The sequence below is a fragment of the Enhydra lutris genome, unplaced genomic scaffold (assembly GCF_002288905.1).
Source record: "Enhydra lutris kenyoni isolate GAN:26980312 unplaced genomic scaffold, ASM228890v2 scaffoldscaffold2, whole genome shotgun sequence".
Taxonomy (NCBI): Eukaryota; Metazoa; Chordata; class Mammalia; order Carnivora; family Mustelidae; genus Enhydra; species Enhydra lutris.
The window spans coordinates 8,430,448-8,452,377 of record NW_019154086.1 but is presented as its reverse complement, the minus strand read 5'-3'; the positions used below and the strand labels follow the sequence as shown (position 1 = coordinate 8,452,377).

The 21,930-nt window shown below is 40.2% G+C and overlaps 1 protein-coding gene across 4 annotated transcripts in view; it reads right to left on the bottom strand.

Moving 5' to 3' along the window:
* LOC111151235 (MCF.2 cell line derived transforming sequence-like 2) overlaps positions 1–21,930 on the bottom strand; it is a 282,214-nt gene that overhangs the window by 30,885 nt on the left and 229,399 nt on the right. For all 4 annotated transcript variants that reach the window (XM_022509077.1, XM_022509067.1, XM_022509087.1 and 1 more), the window contains 7 exons: positions 21,812–21,904; positions 21,081–21,173; positions 17,026–17,097; positions 14,238–14,363; positions 5,119–5,334; positions 4,099–4,191; positions 3,848–3,926 (listed from right to left, as the gene is read on the bottom strand). In XM_022509077.1, the coding sequence (XP_022364785.1) occupies positions 3,848–3,926; positions 4,099–4,191; positions 5,119–5,334; positions 14,238–14,363; positions 17,026–17,097; positions 21,081–21,173; positions 21,812–21,904 (772 nt within the window). The remainder of the gene's footprint in view (positions 1–3,847; positions 3,927–4,098; positions 4,192–5,118; positions 5,335–14,237; positions 14,364–17,025; positions 17,098–21,080; positions 21,174–21,811; positions 21,905–21,930) is intronic.

Genomic DNA, 21,930 nt, shown 5'->3' with positions numbered 1-21,930 from the left:
TGTGCATTTTCAGGACAAATCTAAGAAGGCCTTATGCTCTCATCTCTAGTGGGGAGAGAGCTTGGGGCTGTGAACAAACAGGAAGTGAAGGCTAAGGTGGAATTGTCACCTGCTTGGCTGTGTGTTGAAGGTGTGTTGAAAGTGCACCCCAATATCCACACACGCTCCTGGCAAAGACTGGAAAAATTACCAAACAAACAATAAAAACAACAAACAATACCAACAAAACCCACTGGAGATGGAGGATACTTGGATTTCTAAAATTGCCACATTGTGTTATTAAATGTCCAATTTGGGGATTTGGGGGCACCTGGGTGGCTCAATCGTTAAGTGTCTGCCTTCAGCTCAGGTCATGATCCCAGAGTCCTGGGATTGATACCCCATCAGGCTTCCTGATCAGTGGGAAGCCTGCTTCTCCCTCTCCCACTCCCCCTGCTTGTTCCCTCTCTTGCTGTGTCACTCTCTGTCAAATAAATAAATAAAATCTTTAAAAAAATAAATAAATGTCCAGTTTTTAACAGAAAAATTGTATGCTATGTAAAGAAACAAGAAAGCATGACCCATACATAGAAAAAAGAAAGAAAAAAAAAGCAATCAAGAGAAATTGTCCCTGAGGAATTGAAGATAATTAGACTTCCTAGACCAAGAATTTAAATCAACTATTTAAAAACTGTTCAAAGAATTAAAGGAATCCATAAAAAAGAACTAAAGGAAATTATGAGAACAAACTCTCATCATATTGAGAAAATAGAAATTATATTTGAAAGGGCCAAGAGAAATTCTGGCTTGAAAAGTATAATAATTGAAATGAAAAATTCACCAGAGTGGCCCAAAAGCAAACTTGAACAGGCAGAAAAGAGTCAGGGAACTTAGATATAGGTCAATTGAAACTATCCAGTTTGAGGAAGAGAAAGAAAAAGAATGAAATAGAATTTCCATAGCCATAAAGATCTGTAGGACTCCATTGCATACAACATAGACAGAATGGGAATCCCAGAAGACAGAAACAAAGGGGCTAAAAGAATACTTAAAGAAATAATGGTTGAAGACTTCCTAAATTGGATGAAAAACACTAATCTCCATATCCAAATGATCTATCTACAAACTCCAAGAAATATAAATTCAAAGAGGGTTACATCTAGACATATCAAACTGTCAAAACATAAAGAATCTGAAAGCAGTAAAGAGAAAAGCAACTTGTCACATGCAAGACATTTAAAAAAAATTTATCTCTGATCTTTACATACATATGTATTTTTTAAAAAGATTTTATTTATTTATTTGACAGAAAGATAGCACAAGTAGGCAGAGCGGCAGGCAGAAGGAGGAGGAGGAGCAGGCTCTCTACGGAGCAGGGAGCCTGATGTGGGACTCGATCCCAGGATCCTGGGATCATGACCTGAGCCTAAGCCAGAGGCTTAACCAACTGAGCCACCCAGGTTCCCCTGTATATGTATTTTTTAGAGGGAGCATACACATGCACTGGGGTAAGGGCAGAGCAGAGGGAGAGAGAGAATCCCAAGCAGGCTCATGCCCAGCATGGAGCCCAGTGCAGGGATTGATATCATGACCCTGAAATCATGACCTGAGCTGAAATCAAGAGTCGGACACTTAACCGACTTAGCCACCCAGGTGCCCCAAGACATTTTCAGTAAGACTAATAGTTGATTTCTTATCAGAAACTATGGAAGCCACAAAACAGTACATGACATGACATACTCAAAATGCTTACAGAAAATGACTGTCAACCAAGAATTCTGTATCTATGGCCAACTGATTTTCAACAAGGGTGCTGTCTTAGTTTGGGCTGCTGTAACAAATTACCACAGACTGGACAGCTTATATACAACGGATATTTATTTCTCACAGTTCTGGAGGCTTGGAAGTCTGAGATTCCGTGCCAGCATGGTTGAATTCTGGCAAGGGTCCTCTTCTGGGTTGCAGATTGGTGACTTCTCATTATATTCTCATCACAGCAGAGAGCAGACAGAGGAAGCAAGTTCTCTCATGGCACTTATAAAGGCATTAATCCTATTTGTGACGGCTGAACTCTTATAACCACATCTACTCCTAATTACTTCCCAAAGTCTTCACTTTCTCATACCATTGGGTATTACCATTGGGTAAAGTTCTAACGAATGAATTTTGGGGGAACACAAACATAGTTATGCCACTTGAGTCCATAACAAGTGCCAAAGCCATCCAGTGGAGAATAGAATAGTCTTTTTAACAAATGGTTCAGGGACAGCAGGATATATATATATATACACACACACACATACATATATATATGTATGTATATATATATGGAAAAATAAACTTAGATTCCTAATTCACGTCTTATATAAAAATTAACTCAAAATGGATCCAGGAGTTAAAACTAAATTTTTAAAGAAGAGCATAGGTGTAAATCTTGGATTAGGTAATGGTTTCTTAGATATGACACCAATACACAAGCAACCAAAGAAAAAACAGATAAATTAGACTTCATCAAAGTTAAAAACTTTTGTACTTCAAAAGACATCACCAAGAAAATGAAAAGACATCCCACAGAATGGGAAAAAATATTTGTAAATCATATATTTGATGAATCTAATACCCAGAATATATAAATCGTTTTTTACAACAACCATAAAAAGACGAATAACCTAATTAAAAAATGGTCAAAGAAGTTGTATAGATGTCTCTTCAAAGGAAATATACTAATGGCCAATAAACACAAGAAAAGATGCTCAATATCACCAGCATTAGGGAAATGCAAATCAAAACCACAATGAGCTACCACTTCACACCTACTGGGGTGGTAAGAAGAAGAAGAAGGAGAGGGAGAAAAAGAGGAAGACAATCACAAGTGTTAGTGAGAGGGGTAGAAGATGGAACACTTATGCAATGCGGGTACAAAGAAGAAATGGTGCTAGTATTTTAGAAAACAATTCGGAAGTTCCTCAGAAATTAACATAGATTGACTATGGCCCAGCATTTATTTATTATTTATATACATACATACTCTTTCAGAGGTTCGCACAAAAACTTGTACACAAGTTCCCTTAGCAGCATTATTCATAATATCTAAAAAATGGAGACCACCCAAATATCCATCAACTTATGAATAGATAAACAAAAATGCCATAACCATACAATGCACTATATTTCAACCATGGGAAGGAATGAAATATTGAGTCATGCCACAACACCAATGAACGCTGAAAAAATTATGCCAAGTGAAACAGGACAGAAAGTGTCATTTTTTATATGATCCCATTTATGTAAAATGCCGAGAATAAGAAAATCCATACAGATAGAAAGTAGATTAGTGGTTGCCAGGGGCAGAGGGGAGAAGGGAGAAGATGGGGAATGACTGCTAATGGGTACCGGGTTTTTTTGCCGGGGAGAGTGATGAAAATGTTCTGGGGAGGCTGCACGACCCTGTGAATAGACTAACACTGATGGAATTGCACACTTTAAGAGAGTGCATTTTATGGTATGTTAATTATATCTCAGCTTAAAAAAAAAAAAGCAGTACAGCTTCTGAAAGCAGTATTGGCCATTTAAATCATCATTCGCATAATCTTGGGTAGCTTTGCAACGTGGTGTTGAGAAAGTTGATCTTGGCAATTAGGTATGTGGGGGGAACACAGCTGAAAGGCACACATCCACACACAACCACAGGAAAAAAAAAACCCACACAATGTAAAACAAGCACAGGTGCTTCCAGGTACCATGAAAATGGGACCCACAGTTCTTTTCCTGGCCAGCCATTGCCTTCAACAATATCCCCAGTGTGCACACCCACCACAAAGTTGAAATCAGTATAATCCCCAGGCTAAATTTAGCAAGGTAACCTTACCTTTAATATTGTTTTGTTGTTCCATCAGTAATTTACTTATTTCTGAAAACCAACAGTCTCTGATTTCTTTTGAAGCTGCCTGCAAGTGGTAGATAGGAAGATACTATGAATATCAGACCACCTGGAGCATTAACTGGACAGGGTTTTTATTCTCTGGGTGACCTCTGGAATAATGAGATAGCAAACACTTGCCAAGCCATGGGAACACAGGAAAGAGTAGCAGACACTTATGGGGAAGACGTGAACTTTACCTGCAGGATGTATTTCTCAGTTCCATTTCGGTGGGCAATTTCAAACTTTCGGCTGCTCCCCCTGCCAAGCTGGCGAATTGACAGTGTCACCAACTATTGTATGGAAAGAAGAAAAAGTGCTGTACTACCATTTTCTCATTTTAAAATTGTCCCTGTCAGCCATTCTGTTTTTTTTCTACCCTTGATAGCTCTCTTCTTCCGTCTCCCTTCCACGTGTTTTGTTGCCCTCTGTTAATGGCCCCAGGGAGCATAAAGCATAAGCACAGTGTGGCAGTGTCCTCTGTCCTTTCTTTTTCAGGAGACAACACAGACTGCATCTTTTTTATATGACAGGCTGGAGCCCTCAACCTTTAAGCAAAGAGATCATCTCTCCTTTAACACCTAAGTATTTCACGAATCTGTGCATAATAGTAACTGAATTAGTATCCATTAAGAAACATAAATAACAAAAGCTACCATGAAGAATTAACAACTTTAATCACAAGAGCACAAATATGTGTGTATGTGTGTGCATTTATGCACATGTGTGTGGTATGGGGGTGGGGATGGGGTAGTCTCATCACCAGCTATGAAATATTTCCTACACAGGCTAGAGATGATGCTTGGTGTGGACATGGGTTCCTAGACCCCCAGAGTCTTTGTCAATGTTTGTATGCAAAGATGTGTGGTTTAGAAGGACAAGTCGGAGATGAAATCCAGCCCATGCTCTAATCACCAAATCTTTTACCCCTCTGCCTAGAGGGTACTTTCCTAATTTGTTTATCAGGACAGGCTACCATATGGTCCCTGTTCTCCATCTAGCACGAAGGCAGCTCTATCCCAGCCCTAGCCCAGTCCAGTGACTGATGACAAGTTCTGACGTTGGAGTTAGAAAGGCCTGGGTGTGGAGTCTAGTTCTGTTGTGTGGCATTTGGCAAGTTAACCTCTCCTCTCTAGGCTTCAGTTTTCCTTAAAATAAGGATAACGATTTTCCTCTCCATAGGGTCATGCTGCTTCTCCAGTGTAACAGGACCACTTTACCTTCATAGATTTCTTAAAGCTGTAATGAGGAGCGAGGCCCTGGTCACTGGGCTCCATTCGAATCTTACAGAACACGATTCCCCTTTCAAATAGATAGATTTGCCTCTGGCTGGGCTTAAATCGAATAAAATCCTTCATTTTATAACGATCCTTGTGAACTGTCCAGACGTTGAAAGAGCCATGCATCAACAGCTTGCCCAATTTATTGATATCATCCTTCGGGGAAGATAGACATACATGAAAAGAAGCTGTTACATTACTAGACAGGGAAAGAACTCGAGGGTCTGCTTGCAAATTCTAAAGTATGCTTATTCGAAGTTGATAGTTTAAAAAGTGCCAAACAGGTTCATCTGTCACTAAATCAAAGCTATAATTTTGTGAGCTTCACTGAGCATGGCACCGTTCAGTTATATAGATCTGTGCAAGGTAATAAACATAAAGCACGTGAGAAATACTTGAACTAAAGATATTGGTATTCTGATATTTTGGCCTTTGTAATTAATCTTAGGTAGCAGAATTCTATTTCCACTTCTTTGTTTTTGATACATGACAGTCTACTTTAAAAGGGCAAGAAATTAACATTTAAGTATGTCCAGGAGAGACAGAATTTTTGCTGCATTATGGACCTTTTCCATAATCATCCATGCACTCCCTCTGCATCCCAACATCTGCTCCGGGTATGACCACCTGAGAACATGAGATTTGTTCTGAAATTTGTTATGAAAAGCTTCATATAACCTAATCTTCATAACATTGTAAAGAAAATAATAATGACATTCAACTTTGCATTTCTCAGATTAAGTGGAGAGTGCAAAGATAATCCCAAATGCAAAAATTTTTTAGAAAGTCTATTTGGCTTCAGGGTGCATTTTATGCCTATCCCTCTACCAGCAAACACATCTTTCTCATATGTCTGGTTGAAAGTCCAAATGAGTGACCCTGCCTTCTCTGAGTTCTCTCCAAAGGGTAGTAGAGTGAGATGAGCTAAGAACGGTGAATTTTATCTGGCATTTTTAAAACATTAGATCACTTGAAGCAGATAACCAAGAATTTATTTCAATGAAGGAAAATGCCAAAAGGAGAAAAGTATGTGAACAGGACCAGGACAGAGAAATTTCCCTGAGTTATGTCTAGCTGAGATAAATCCCTACAATTTCTGAGTTAATACTACAAGTATGTACATTATTTCTAATTGGGCATTTTTATAATTTATTGTTTATATTGAACAAACTGTGAATATTGTTTTAAAAATAATTTACTGCACTTCTGAAATTCTAAAATAAAAACTTCAAGAGCATAAACTCGACTTATTTCTATGGTGCTTGTGGCATATTTTCTGTGCTGTTTTTCTCTTCATGCTTTGTAAAAGTTACATGTGTGAACTGTGGTGAATGAACCCCTCAGTGAGGAATAAAGAGTCCCCAGCCATAAGGACTGCTCTCCTAAAAGCATGATACTCCTGGTTTGTTTGCACAGGCTCAGTTTGACCATGCTCTGAGACACACGGGCAATGGGTTCATAAGGAACCTTGAGAAGTTTTACCACTTTATCCACATCCTTCCAGGAGCCACACTATCCCTCAGTGATTGTATTCTCTTTTAAACCCATTCAATTTCTACTAGATAGACATAAATAATGCAGGAAATACATTTTCGTCAAGTTGACTGGCAAAAGTTGGTGTTTAATATTTGCCACATGAACTACAACCAGTAGTTTCTATTTTATTTTTTAAAAAGATTTATTTATTTGAGAGAGAGAGAGAGAGAGAGAATGAGTGAGAGGGGCAGAGGGAGAGAGAATCTCAATCAGACTCGGCTCTGAGCACAGAGCCGGACATGGGGCTTGATCCCACGACCATTAGATCATGACCTGAATCCATAGCTTCACCAATTGTGTAGTTTGTATTTTAAAATGTACTTATATTCCACCTCATTTCAAAAATGTGATCTATCTGATAAAAATATATACATTATAGGCAGACAGAAAATAACCAATTACTTAGGGTGAAAAAAGATTTTAAAAAATGAGATGAAGAGGTTATACATAAAACCCATATAATAAAGACATGTAAACCTACTGCAGACTAGGCTAGGACTTTCTAGTGGGCAATATAGAAGGAAACACAGAGAGTTGTATTATACATTATATCCAAAGACATGCCTAAACCAGTTGTTCAGAAAATGCACAGCAATTTCTGAACAACTCCATGGGAGAAATTTCTCCCATGGGTCTTGGTTTTCATAAAGAGTCACCAAGTCAAATACTGAGCCCATCCTCAACCACATCCCAGAATAGATAAACAGATGGATTTTAGGTAAAGCTGTTTCTGACAATACATTTGGTGAATGTGGAGGCATCACTTCAAATCACAGCTGTTAAAAGCAATTCTAAAAGAAGCCAGAATAGAGAACCCAGAAATGGATCCTTAACTCTATGGTCAACTAATCTTTGACAAAGCAGGAAAAAATATCCAATGAGAAAAATACAGTCTCTTCAACAAACGGTGTTGGGAAAATTAGCCACATGCCAAAGAATGAAACTGTCCCATTTCCGTATACCATACACAAAAACAGACTCAAAATGGATGAAAGCTCTAAACGTGAGACAGGAATCCATCAAAATCCTAGAGGAGAACATGGGCAGCAAATTCTGTGACTTCTTGCTAGCCATGTCTCCAAAGGCAAGAGAAACAAAGGCAAAAATGAACTATTGGGACTCCAAAAGTTTTTGCACAGCAAAGGAAACAGTCAACAAAACCAAAAGACAAGCTACAGAATGGGAGAAGATATTTGCAAATGTCTTATCAGGGCTAATACTCAAAATCTATAAAGAACTTACCAAACTCAACCCCCAAAGAACAAATAATCCAAGCAAGAAATGGGCAGAAGACATGAACAACAGACATTTTTCCAAAGAAAACATAAAAATGGCTAACAGACACATGAAAAAAATGTAAATATCACTTGGCCTGAGGGAAATATAAACCAAAACCACAATGAGATACCACCTCACACTAGTCAGAATGGCTAAAATGAACAAGTCAGGAAATGACAGATGTTGGGAAGGATGCAGAGAAAGAGCAACCTTCTTATGCTTTGAATGGGACTGCAAGCTGTTGCAGACACTCCAAAAAAATAGTATAGAGGTTCCTCAAAAAGTTGAAAATAGAGCTACCCTATGACCTAATAATTGCACTACTAGGTACTTACCCCAAAGATACAACTGTAGTGACCCAAAAGGGCACGTGCACCCCCAGTATTTATAGCAGCAATGTCTACTATGGAAACAAACTATGGAAACAGCCCAGATGTCCAATGACAGATGAATGGATAAGAAGATATAGTATATAAATACAATGGAATACTACTCAGCCATCAAAAAGGTGAAATCTTACTATTTGCAATGACGTGGATGGAACTAGAGGGTATTATGCTAAGGGAAAGATGTCAACCAGAGAAAGACAATTATCACATGATTTTACTCATATGTGGAATTTAAGACACAAAATAGATGATCATAGGGGAAGGGAGGGAAAAATAAAACAAGATGAAATCAGAGAGGGAGACAAACCATAAGAAACTCTTAACCATAGGAAACAAACTGAGGGTTGCTGAGGGGGAGGAGGGTTGGGGCTGGAGTAACTAGGTGATGGATATTTAGGAGGCAATGTGATGTAATGAGCACTGGGTACTATCACTGAACTTTACTTCTGATACTAAAAATACACTACACATTAACTAACTGAATTTAAATTTAAAAAATTTAAATTCAAATTTAAATAAATTTGAATTTATTCAATAAATTCAAATTTTAAATAAAAATTTTTAAAAGGACAGATTAAATAAATAAATAAATAAATAAAATTTAAAATAAAATTAGTGGAGACATAAAATATAGGCATCTCATTACCTTTTATTAATAAAGGTTGTCTAAAATTTTTAAAAAAGTAAAAATAAATAAATGAAGCCAGAAAGATGGGGGAGGGGGAACAAGTCCCAGCGTGCACTCTCTAATGACCTGTGGAGGGCTGGTAAGGTTAGTTAAGGTGTCTTCCAAGACCATGGGCTGCAGAGAAAACTGCCCTGTCTGTAGTCCTGCTAAAGAGGCAACCTTAAACAGTGATGTTGCCATTATCGCCTCTGCTCTTTCCTCCTCCTCCCTCTAGCAGCCATAACTGTTTGCACCTTGGCAGTGTCAGTTGACCAATGGATATGAATCCAGAGAGGGACCAGCCCCTGACCGTAGAGGACAATCTGATCCCTGTCCGAACGGAGGAAGTAAGTAGCAGGAGTTGTAGTTGTGAGATGTTTCATAAGAGGGAAAGAGGTGGAATAAACAATAAGGCAGTAGAGCAACAAAGAAAGTGAGTCACCAGAAGACCAGAAACTATGAGGAAGAGGAAAAGACACCAATGGAGGGAAAGAACCAGACAGCAGGTGGTAAGAGGAGAAGACAGCAGGTGTGTGGATATACCTGGCACATACAGGCAGAGCACACAGGTAAGAATCCCCACTCTCTCCCAAGTCAAGATCCTAGAACTGCTATGGGTCCTGGAATTGTCCCATTACTACCTCCATGAGCCTGGCTCTTCCCAAGGCTCTATGGTCACCCATTCTAGTAAGCCCATCATCACTAAAGGTCACGGGAGGGAACTGCTGGGTCTTTTGAATCCAGCTAAAAAAGAAGGGTTGCATGTGATGGGATTGGATATCTCAATACTCAAGCCCCGTCTTGCAGTGGCTGAGGTTGCATGCCCCATGCAGTGTTGTTAAAGGGCAGGTGCATGCATATTGCCACCAGCCAGGATGCGTGGAGGCAACCCCACCTCCCAAGGGAAAGGGCAGAGGGAGTGGAGTTCCTCTAGCAAGACAAAAGATAACCTATAGTCATCTTTTCAAACATATGTATCCTTTCTTTCCAATCAGACTGCAGTTGGTCCCAAGACCAAGAACCACATGCATGACTTTTGTAAATATATGTCCCCCAGACACATAATATTTATTCATTTACTGGCTTGAGTGCCTGAGGAGACATGAGGCTAAAAGCTCAGCACCGTGAGGAAACTTATTCAGTGATGCCCCAGTACTAAGTTGAATAGTGACTCCAAAAAAACTCATGTCCACCTGGGACCTCAGAATGTGATCTTATCTGCAAATAAGGTCTTTGCAAATGTAATGAGCTAGAATGAAGTCCTACTGGATTAGGGTGGGCACTAATCCAAAGACTGGTGTCCTCATGAGAATAGAAAATAGACACACACACAGAGAGAGAGAGAGAGAGAGAGAGAGAAGCCAATCATGAAGAAGGCAGAAGCTGGAGTCATATAGCGGTAAGCCAAGGAACACCAGGCACTGCTGGCAACGACTAGAAGCCAAGAGAGAAGCAAGAAAGGATTCTTTTCTGGAGCCTTCAGAGGATGCAAATGCCTGATAACACCTTGATTTTGGACTTTTAGCCTCCAGAACTGTGGAGCTTTATTATGGCAGCTCTAGGAAAAGAATATGTCCACAATCGTTTTTTTCCACCAGTGATGGCCATTGCTTGTGTGTGTTGAATCTAATGGATATGAACTCAGAGATACAACACCATTGGGTGTTGGCTACCCCAAACAGATAAGCAAGTGAAAAGTCAGATGGACTCCTCCATATGGGAAATGATGGCAAAATAAACTAGTACATGTTACCACTTTTCATGTGTGGAATTTTGTAGTTAAGAGCTCTGGTATAAGAATTTCAAACGTGACTACATCAGCCAAATGAAGGATCTGGCTGAGCATGTCTGGGGAAGCTGGCCTCCAGAAAGAGGCCACATTTGGATGCCCAGGTTTTCAATCCTGGTGATGACAGCAGTGTGGCAGAGCTGTATGCTTCTTGCACAAAGGAGGAAGAAACTTCTGGGTAAGTGAATCAGCAGAAAGTCAGTCCAGAAACAAAAAGTAGAAGCTGTAGGACAGAGAAACCTATAACTATAATCACTAGAAGTAAAAGGGCTCCTTCCTTTCCAATCTGATCAAGTATCCAAATGAGTCAGCCCAGGGGCGCTTTATTCAGCCTCTCCCTGGTGCCCGGCATGGTGCTGGGTGCTTTTATTATGACTTAATCCTCATTTACTCCTCACAGCGGCTCTTGGCATAGGTGCCTGGAGTGGGGAAGGATGCACAGGCAATCCCACAGAGTCATTAAGGTTATTTACTCGGCCTTCCCTCCGCAGCCAACGTTCTGCTCAGGAAAGTGAGGAATGAAATCAGAAATAATATACGTGGGCTTAGTCCATAAAACTTGCGATAAAAATACTTCATTTATTAAATGACATAAATTTGTTCCATAAAACAAAAATATTTCATTCAGCCTTTACTATTCAACTTTGGACCTTGTTCCTGACAAGTCAGGATTTAAAAGGACCCTATACATATTTCAGTTTTATGTGTTAGATTGAATAGAAGGGAAACTTTCTTTCTTTCTTCTTTCTTTCTTTCTTTCTTTCTTTCTGTCTGTCTGTCTTTCTTTCTTTCTTTCCTTTCTTTCTTTCTTTTTCAAATGGAGGTAAATGACATCTCGGTGTTCCACAAAACAAAAAAGCTCTAAAGCTCCTGTGATTGAATTAAATGGAAAACTAACCAAGTGTACACAACAGGAATAAAATGTAAATATCAGGGAGGGATTTTTTTCTAGTTGTTTTAATTATGCATTCACCCATTCAGGTTCAATGTCTTTTCTTTTCAAACCCAGGTCAATATTGGATGTCAAGTAGAGAAACTAACAGTTAAGTTCTGGTTTCATCCACACACTCAGCATGTGATTTTCAGCCCCTTATGATAAAGTTCTACAAAGTTGAGTCAAAGAATCTTTCAATCATTAGATGTGAGTTAGGAGCAACTGAGCTGTTAGTAGACTCTAAACAAAAGTAGATGAAGAATGCATTCAGAGAATGAATGGCACCCTGGACAGGGAGAGGAGAGGTCCAAGAAGTGGTCCAAGCTGATGTACAATGTGATCTTGGGGGAGTTAACTCAACTTTCTGTGGATCTACTCATGAATCAGAAAGGGAAAATTTCACTGCCTGCTCTTCCATAATTCAATAGGATTATACAAAACTGTCAGGTTAAAGTAGCTAATGTACGAGATGTAAAGCAAGTTAAAATCTTAGTGGAAAAAAAAACACAACAACAAATAGAGTTTATGTCAAAGGGGCAATTCCAAGGACATAGGGGAGAAGAAAGTTCTTTGCATTTGATGTAAAGAGTCTCTACAATTCTATAAGCTGGTTCATCTCATTTGTATGCAAGCTGGCTTGGAATGAAATTAGAGTAGATTGCTACTTACTCACGTTTTACTAATTATTTTCTCATAACTTCCTCCTCCTCTGATACTTACACTCAGAATAATAACTGGGAGTTTCCTGCCCTGTGAATGGTTTCCAGGACATTCATTTGATTCAGGGAAATGGACCTCTAATAGGGGTCGCTGAGGCATGTTAAAGATAAAAAGAGCAGAAAGATGTCCCCAAATGGTTAAACAAATGGCTCCCTTGAGTTTCCTTAAATGAAGAAGGAAAAAATTATTACCAAGAAAATGATCCCCTCCCATACATACCCAGCAGTTCATGAATACCCTCCTGAATCATGCATCAGTAGTAAGCAGAGAGCACTCTTGAGTCCCAGGGGACAGGAGCAGCATTACTACCTGGATCGCAGTGGTGCTGCTTCTGAGATGCTGGCCAGAAAAATGCCAGGAGGGAGGGAAATAAAAAGATCACAGGTTTTTTTGTTTGTTTCTTTGCTTGTTTCTTTTTTGCCCCTAATTAATTTGCATGGTTTGACTTATGACCAGGAAAGAAAAGAAAGGTCATTTCTTTTGCCCAGACCTCAATGAACAGTATGTTAAAACCAGGTAAAAATTAAAATGAAAAAGAGAGAAGGAAAAGTATCTGTCTGAAATTTAATCCTCAAAACGCTTCACTCCTGTGCGGTATACAGAATAGGCTTCCAAAGAGGTCTACATCCTAACCCCTGGAATCTGAGAATATGTCAGGTTACGTGACAAATGGTATTAAGGTTGCAGATGGAATTAGGGTTGTTCATCAGATGACTTCGAGATAGGGAGATACTGTGGATATGAATGGGTAGGTCCAATGTAATCACAGAGTCCTCAAAAATGGAAGAGAAGCAGAAGAGAAGATCAGAATGATGTGAGTCAAGAAGAACACTGATAATGGAAGGAGAAACGACGAGCAAGGGAATGTGTGTGGCCTTGGTAAGCTGGACAAGGCAAGTAAACAGATTCTGTCCTAGAGCCTCCCAAAAGGAAAGCAGACACCTTGATTTTATCCTGGTGAGACTGTGTTGTATTTCTGACCTATGGAACTATAATATAATACATTTGTGCTGCTCTAAGCCACCAAGGTTGTGGTAATTCGTTATGACAAAGATGAAAAGCTAATCCACCTGAGTCAAGATCTAGAGCACCTCCCAGTGAAAACCAGTGAAATAACAATGATGTCCCAGTCCCAAGGAGCTCATATGTTTCAGAGAATGGCCTGCCTAGAATTCCTGGGACTGACTCCCTCAGGGTTTACACTCACGCCCGGCTTGAGAGGGCTCAACTCCCCAGCACTGCCTCTTCTGGTATTTTTCTTCAACCATTTGGATTACAGAATGTATAATATATCCTTGTCAGTCCTCTTCTGAGATCTGCGACATAAAAATGGAGTTAGACTTTCACCTAGGATCCATTTTCAAAGGACTTTGCACAGAGAAAATCTGAGGCAGGAAGGAGCATCTTTTTAGTTTTTTAATAGTGCCATGAGTCAGAGAATAAATTACTCTTTCAGTACCTTCCCCTGCCCATCTATGTTCTGGCCTTTGAGTTCCTGGTTGTTTCAGAGTGTGGGTCAGTCTCAACATTCAGGACCCCAAGGAGTACAACCCAAGACTCCTGAAAATACTGACAGGCTGCTTGGATTCCCACAGCACAGATTTATTGCACAATTTTGGCTACTTTCCTCAGAGTCAGGTTCCTTTACCACAGGTCATGTCTCTACCTTTGCCACAGCATCTCCTATCTTTGTAATATTGTGCCTGTCTTTTGCTGAACTGTTTCCACACTTGCTATGGCCCATACCGGACATCCAGTGACTGCTGCCAGGTCCATGGCCAACTCACAGGACTTGATCAAATCTTCTAACATGGCCAAAGCTTGCTGTAGTTCAGCTGAGAATGTGGAATCCTTGGTCCTCTTTGGCCCATTCTGTGGAAACCAAATCCCTTGTTGGAAATCAAAAGGTAAACCATCTAACCAAGTGAACCTGGGAAACAGGACAGAAGAAAGGAGCCAGGGATCCAGCCAGGACAGAGACAGGGAGGGTAGATACATGGATCTCTTGCCCTTTTTCCAAAGAATGGTGGCTAAAGATACTTGCTGGTTCACATATATGATATACACACACACAAAATCATCGACCACACTTTCTGTACATTGCACTCATGAAGAATGAAGTTCATAAAGTCATGGACATTATAGTCCTGCTGCATAAGAAACATACTGACCTTTAAAGCATGAAAAACCCAAAGCCTTTAAATAGGCTGCTCTTTTCACACCCCTAACCAAGGAGCTACTGAAAAGTAGTATCTGAGTATTGTATTCTTGTACATAATGTGAAAGTCCTATTCCTATGGGTGAAATTATACTTAAAACCATCCCAGGGAAGGACATTTGCAATCTCCTACAGAGGCAGAGAATGAGCTGCCATGTGGAGGTTTTCATGACTAACCTGTAAATATGTAACAATATGTAACTATGTACAATGTATGTACAATGTATATAACTATGTAACAATATGTAACTGTGCCTCAGAACAACATACTGCTTAAAATGTAACCCATAAGAAATTACACCAGCCACCAAGCATGCTTAGCTATAGCCTTCTGGCAACCGGCCTCTGGGGGAGAGGACGATATACTTCCTCGAAGCCCAGCAGCACGGAACACCCAGCTGGCTCCAGGCATTCCAGTGGCTTTTTTCTGTTATCTCCCCTTCTCCAGAGACCACCTGTGGCTAATTAGATGAGCCCTCTGAATGTGCTTGCTCAATTACAAACTTTAAACTGCTCAACCGGATATATTTTGCCTTTCTTCTTACCTACAAAACTCATGGTTAATGTGTAACTGACTCCAGCTTCTTTGTTGGTTGTGATCTGCTTTCCAAAAATATGAGACTGAGGAGTTGTTTGGGGTGACAGTCTTTTCTACTGTCGACCTGGGCTCCCTTTCTCTTGCAGCTGACTTGTTTGTGCCTCGTTCTTCCCCCGTGCTCCGTCAGGAAGTGGCAGACACAACTGCTGCATTTGCTACGTTGAATCCCCACACCCCGCCCCAGCTCTGCCCTTCCTCCCTCTTCTCCTTCCCTAATCTTTCTCACAGTCTATCGCCATTAAAGACACTAAAGAGATAAGCCAACACGGTCTGCCTCTCCCAACCAGGAAGACTCAGAACTGAGTGCAAACACTGTAACTGCTAATGTAAGAGACCGATGTTCCAATTATTACTACAGAGACACTTAGGACATAATAGGGATGATTGTTTCAGTGGGAAAGTCTTTTGCTTACAATTCCAGTATTTTATTCCCCTGCTACCTCCATATTGTATTCATCTGTCCTACGGCAAATGCCAACAAAAAATTTTTGGTTTCTTCCTTTTTTTTTTCTTTAACACATCAATTCCTATAGCAAAGAGCAGACAGATCTTTGTTGTCCACCCCCCCCCCCAGTACCGCCTCTTTTTGTCCTCTACAGTGCCCTGTACGCAAAGGTTTGTGTATTCTCTGAACCTTGCCTAAGCACTGGGGATTAGCTTCTTTGGATCAGAGATATGAGTGACAGGGCCCATGAATGGGGCAGAACACGCTGCCTCCACTCAACAATCTGCCATGGGTTCTCTCTTACCTTCTCACTCATATAAACATGCTCCAGGTGCTGGGAGAAGACAGTAGACTCCAACCTGAGTTTTTTGTAACATCATTACTAAAGGATTACGTTCATACACCAGGGGTCTTCCCTTTTACCCAACACTTAAAACTCAGTTTCCTTTTAGAGACTCAACTGTTCCCATTCCCTCTCCTTCTGCTAACCGCCTCCCACAAACGTAGGAGGCAGCTCCTTTTACATTGTGTAACGCAGGGCTCTGGAACATCCTTACAAACATTATTAGGCTAACTCAGCCTAGCTCCCCTTGCTCCAGGCTATAAAATTATTACCTGTGTCTTGAGCTTCTCTTAATTTCAAGGAGTCCCTGCCATATATACTGAGCAGAGAAGGCATGCAAATGACTGTTCCTTGTGTTTTTGTTGTTTTGTTATTGTTAAAACCAGAATATCCTACAGAAAATTTAAAAGAAACCCCACTCCTAAGTCACAGATTTCTTCCCAATATGGTATGGTCACCATTTCTTCTGAGGGAACCTTGGCTATCTTAGAATTCACACCCACAAACACACTTAGAGGCGAGCAGGGTATAATGTATGCAAATTAGATATACTAAGAAGTACAAACAAGTAAATATAAATCATACATAATCTTACCCTGCAGGAAAACCACAGCAGAGATGTTATCATATTTACTTACAGTTTTATATATGCATTTTACAGATTCACTTAATTTTGTATTCATGTTAAAACATTTTTATGTGGAGGAAAGAAAATATATTACTAATTATCCTGTTACAAAACCTCACTTTGAAATTGCCTTTAATTTTTTTGGTTTTTTGGTGACTATAAATTATAGGGTACATGCTATTTTAGAAAATTTAAATTATAAAGATCATAAATAAGAACAAGAAAATTGCCATAAATTTGCCCACCCAGACACAAACACCATTAACAGTTAGTTATATAAAACAATATTTAATATACGGTACCTTAGCCAAACCTTCTTCTTGGTCACCTGGGTCTATCCCCAAATCCTCCGGAGACTCAAAATCCAGCAGACCCTGCATTAACCCAAAAACTTTATTGGAAATCAAAAAGTAGAATGCCAACTAAAACTACTGTGCAATCTCCAGCCAACACTAAATTAACAAGGGTGCACATAAATTTGTATATCGTAAGTAAGAGGGAAAGAATGGCACAGAGTTCTTTCCAAAACAGAATCATACTGGTCACACTGTTCTGTAGTCTGTTTTTTTTCACCCAACAATATATCATGAACATTTCCCAAGCACATGTTTTTTAATTGTAGCAGTGTTGCATCCTATAGATAAATCATAATTAATCCCCCTTCATTAAACATTAAGGTTCAATAATTTTTTATTATAATAAAGATCTTTGTGCTTTTTTTCCCCTAAGGATAAGTTTCTAGAAGTGAAATTGTCAACGTTAAAAATTCTTTTTTTTTTTTTAAGATTTTATTTATTTATTTGGGGAGGGTGGTGGAGAAGCAGAGGGAGAGGGACAAGCAGACTGTGCTGAGCACAGAGCCCAGTGTGAGGATTGATCTCAAGACCCTGAGATCACGACCTGAGCTGAAATCAAGAGTTCAACACTTAACCCACTGAGCCACACAGACACCCCAATGTTAAAAGTTCTGATCCATACTTCCAAGTTCTTCACAGAAGGACTATGTTCCCACCAGTCATATATGACAGCTTGTTTCACGAGTCCCCACCCTACATGGAATATTAACATTTAATTAAATAGTTTTGCCAATTCGATCAACAGAGAAATCCTACCTGTTGTTGTAAGTTGAATTTCTCAAATAACTGGTGAAGTAGAACTTTCAAAAAAATGTTTGCTATTAACATTTATTCTTTTGTAACCTGCCTATGTCCTCTGTTCATTTTTTTATTATTTTCTTTTTATTTCAGCTTTGAGGTAAAATTGGCATATAAAATTGTTAGGTATTCAAAATATATATGGTGATGATTTGATATACGTACATATTGTAAAAGGATTTCTTCCATCTAGTTAATTAACACATCATTACCTCATACATTTATTTTTTTTTTTTTTGGCAAGAACATTTAAATTCTCCTCTTAGCAAATTTCAATTACATAATACACTGTTACCAACAGTTACCATGTTTTATATCAGATCCTCACACCTTATTCATCTTATAAACTGAAAGTTTATATCCTTTTACCAACCTCTCCCTATTAGTTCTTTTTTCTAATAGTAGTCTATTTGATTTTTTTAAAAGAAGAAAAATGAGTATCACTCCTATGACTTGAGCTGCATTACACAGGAAATCAGAATAACCACCTATTCTAGAACAACCTTCTTTTAATAAGCAAAATTTATTGTAAACAAATAATGCATCATTTTCCACATCACATCTTAAAATCCAGGTAAGAAAAATTCTCTACATTAAATTTGATAGTTTTGGGACACCTTTGGCTCAGGTCATGTTAAGTGTATGCCTTCTGCACAGGTCATGATCCCAGAGTCCTGGGATTGAGCCCAGCATTGGGCTCCCTGCACAGTGGGGAGCCTGCTTCTCCCTCTGCCCAGTGCTCCCCCTGCTTGTGCTCTCTCTCTTTCAAATAAATAAATAAATAAATAAATAAATAAAATCTTTTAACAAATAAATAAATAAATTTGATAGTTTTCATATATCACTTAGCCTCTTTGGCATAAATCATGACCTCAATAAAAGTAAACTACTGTTGTCCCTAAATGCATCTATTTCTAATACGATCTTTGTGTTTTTTTCTAATATATGCTAATAAATAATATATTGTTTAATCAGCTTGTCCTGACTCATTGGACATTATGTACATTATGTATTCAAAAAACTCTGTCACAGCTGTTAATTTTCATAATATCTCAGAAAAGATATTAAGCATTTCATAGGTATCATTTTTGTTTTTGTTTTTGTTTTAAATTAACAACTTCTATGGGCTCATTACTAAGCATGCTGACCATCTGTTCCATATCTTGGTAATATACTTCACCCAATTTTTCATGTGTCTGTTTTTAATGGCGTAATCTATCATTCCCTTCCCTTTCTTTTGTACTTGGAAAAAGCCTTCTCACACCAGGATTCCATGATCCTTTCGAAGCCATGAGGCCATCAGTCAGACATGCATGCTCCCAAAGAAGCTGATGGTAGGCGCTGCGGAATGAGCTCTGTCCCTCAGGGTGGAGAACACTACAAAGTTCTTCCTTTCTTCACAGGCATGCCAGTGGTTTGGGACCTGTTTTTCCAGCCCACAGCAAGCGTACCTATGGGAAAAACTGGTTTGCCTTGAAGAGCCTCCCATGGTTTCACACAGATCCCCAAGGAATATTTTATAGTGATTCTGTCTTGTTTCCTCAGTGAGATGAAACTAACAAAATTCTGTAATTACTTTTAATCAGGTTTTATCTCATTTATGCTCCCAAAAAGCATACCAGGAAAGGACTAGTACTATCTTCACTTTACAAGTGAGGAAGCTGAGGCAGAGAGAGGTTAAGTAATTTGCCGGAGTTCATGGCGCCTGGAAGCATGAGAGCTGGATCCCCACCCTGCACGGCTGACTCCTCAGTCTGGGTTTCTAATTACTGCGCCCTGTAGCCCTCTGTGTGTGGTTCAGAAGTTCGCTCTTGAGGCAACATCCCTTGTGGGAAAACTTGGGCACTTCAGTACCCGGTGGACCCAGCCCAAAGGGGTGAAGAACCCCACTCATTCCGCTCCTTCTTCACCGGACCCCGTGGTAGGACTCGGACAGCTCGGATGACAGGAAAGATGGGTTGGTCAGAGGAGTGTGAGGCTCTACATGAGCGCTGCATGGAAGCACACTCAGAGAGGCTACTCATTCAGGCAAGCAGCGGGGGTCAACCCCATTCCCACATGCTGTGGCTTCTCTATGTATAAAACAACAGCCATGTATTCCAGGAAGCTTCCTAGGGGTCAGCACTGAGCCAGCCCTCTGCGGCCATTACTCACGGGCTCCTCACAGCAATCGTCTGGAGAAGGTTCTAGTATCCCCCCCTCACACATGAGAAAAACCAAGGCCTAAGAGGTCCAGGAATGCCACACCTGGTGACGGCAGAGCGGGTCCAGCTGAGGCTGTTTCTTCACACTCCAGAACATTTCCTGTGCATCCGATTGTGGGTATTAAATAAAAAAAATACATACAGGAAGGTACCCAGTAAACAGCAGGTGCTTGTATTTTGTTTTGTTTTATTTTGTTTTGTTTCTAGAGATAATAGCCACTGGGCAAGAGCGACTTATAAAAGTTAATTCAAAAACACAAGCTGGAAAAGTGGCCCAAACCTTTCCCTCAGCTCACATATGGGGAGGCAGCCTGACAGAGCCTTCTCTCCTGTTTGGGGTGTCTGGGAGTGCTCTCCTGCAGGTGTGCTGTTGGCAGACAGACAAAGAACCACGTAGGGGGTCAGCAGAGCAAAATTCACTCTGTGATGTTGCTCTTGAGAAAGATCCTTAATCGAGGGATGAGGTCAATGTTGCAAAAGGAGAAAAAACTCCAGTTTTGCCTTCTCCTTTCCATTGTTTAAATGCACAGAAAATTGTGACTTTGGGGAACATCATACCTCTTTTCAGAATTTCCTCGCCTCATCTGTAAAATGGAGCAGGTGATACGTTACCTGTAGATACCTTACATGAGAGAAGAGGCTCCGGCCGCCTTCCCACCCTCTCAGCTGCCAGCAGTGAGGTGGCGTTCCCCTTGCTCCCCAGGACCTCTCCTGCCCCAAACCAGCCTCCTTAGAGATTCATGCCTCCTTAAAGATTCATGCCTTGGGCTGCCTGTTGGACTAGCCAGGCTCCCAGGTCCCTTTCAGCTCTCTGATTCTTTGGTCTTTCTCCTCACTGAGGTACGCTGCTTTAGACTTGGAGGACAGAAAACACCTGAAGGAGAGACATTATCCTCCCCTTTGGAAGACGAAGTCACAAATCTACATGTCTATGGAAAGGAGCACCATAGCACACACATGTTTTCCCAGCATAGGAAAGCACTGTCTCATCAACTTTACCTTCAACAGCATCTGGTATTTTATAAGTCTCTGGCTTGGTCCTCTGAGATACTTAAAAAGAGGGAGCTCATGATCCAGTTGGCGCTGGCATACCTTTAAAAGCCAAACAGAAACAATGTAAAGCAAAACCAGCAACACAGGTTGGGGGGGGCGGGGGGGTGCAGCTGTGTCTACCAGCTTGGTAATGTTACTGAATCATTGGGTGTCTTAGGAACAGTGTGTCAAATGAAAGAAAAGGGAAAGAGGATGGCTCAGCTAGTAACTCTTGATGCAGGACCATTTATTTCTTTTAGAAAACAAGTCCACTAGAAGACAGTGGGGCACTTTGAATCCTGAAAAAGAGGCAGCCTGTGTTTGAGTTGGGGGTGGAGGTGTCTATTCAGGTCATTTTGAGTCTAGAAGTTACAGGATGACTTACTAACATCATTCCAAGGAGACCTAGAGTGTGGCCTTTTGGACTTAATTCCTCTTAAAATTCCCCATCCTAGACGAGGACGCTGGTGTGCTCACCAAGCTACAGCTGCTCCTCACGGTCACATCCCACAGATACCCAGGGTTCCATCAAAACTTCTAATGTGTAATTTCAAAATAGGAGAGACTTTTCATAAACATAAACTCAAAAGCCAGATTCCCCTGCCTTGTTCATACTTGTGATTTCTTTAAAGACTTGACATACATAAACATTGTCCAGGGAAAACCATGGGTGGGAGACTCTGTGATCTCAACGTTACCCCAAAGAAGGTGCAGTCTTGACATTCTTGCCAGATTGTCCTCGCTCGGGGAAGGTTTTTATGGTATTGAAAATATATCTGCAGATCTTCTTTCTTAGTGGGAAAAGAATTGGAACAAA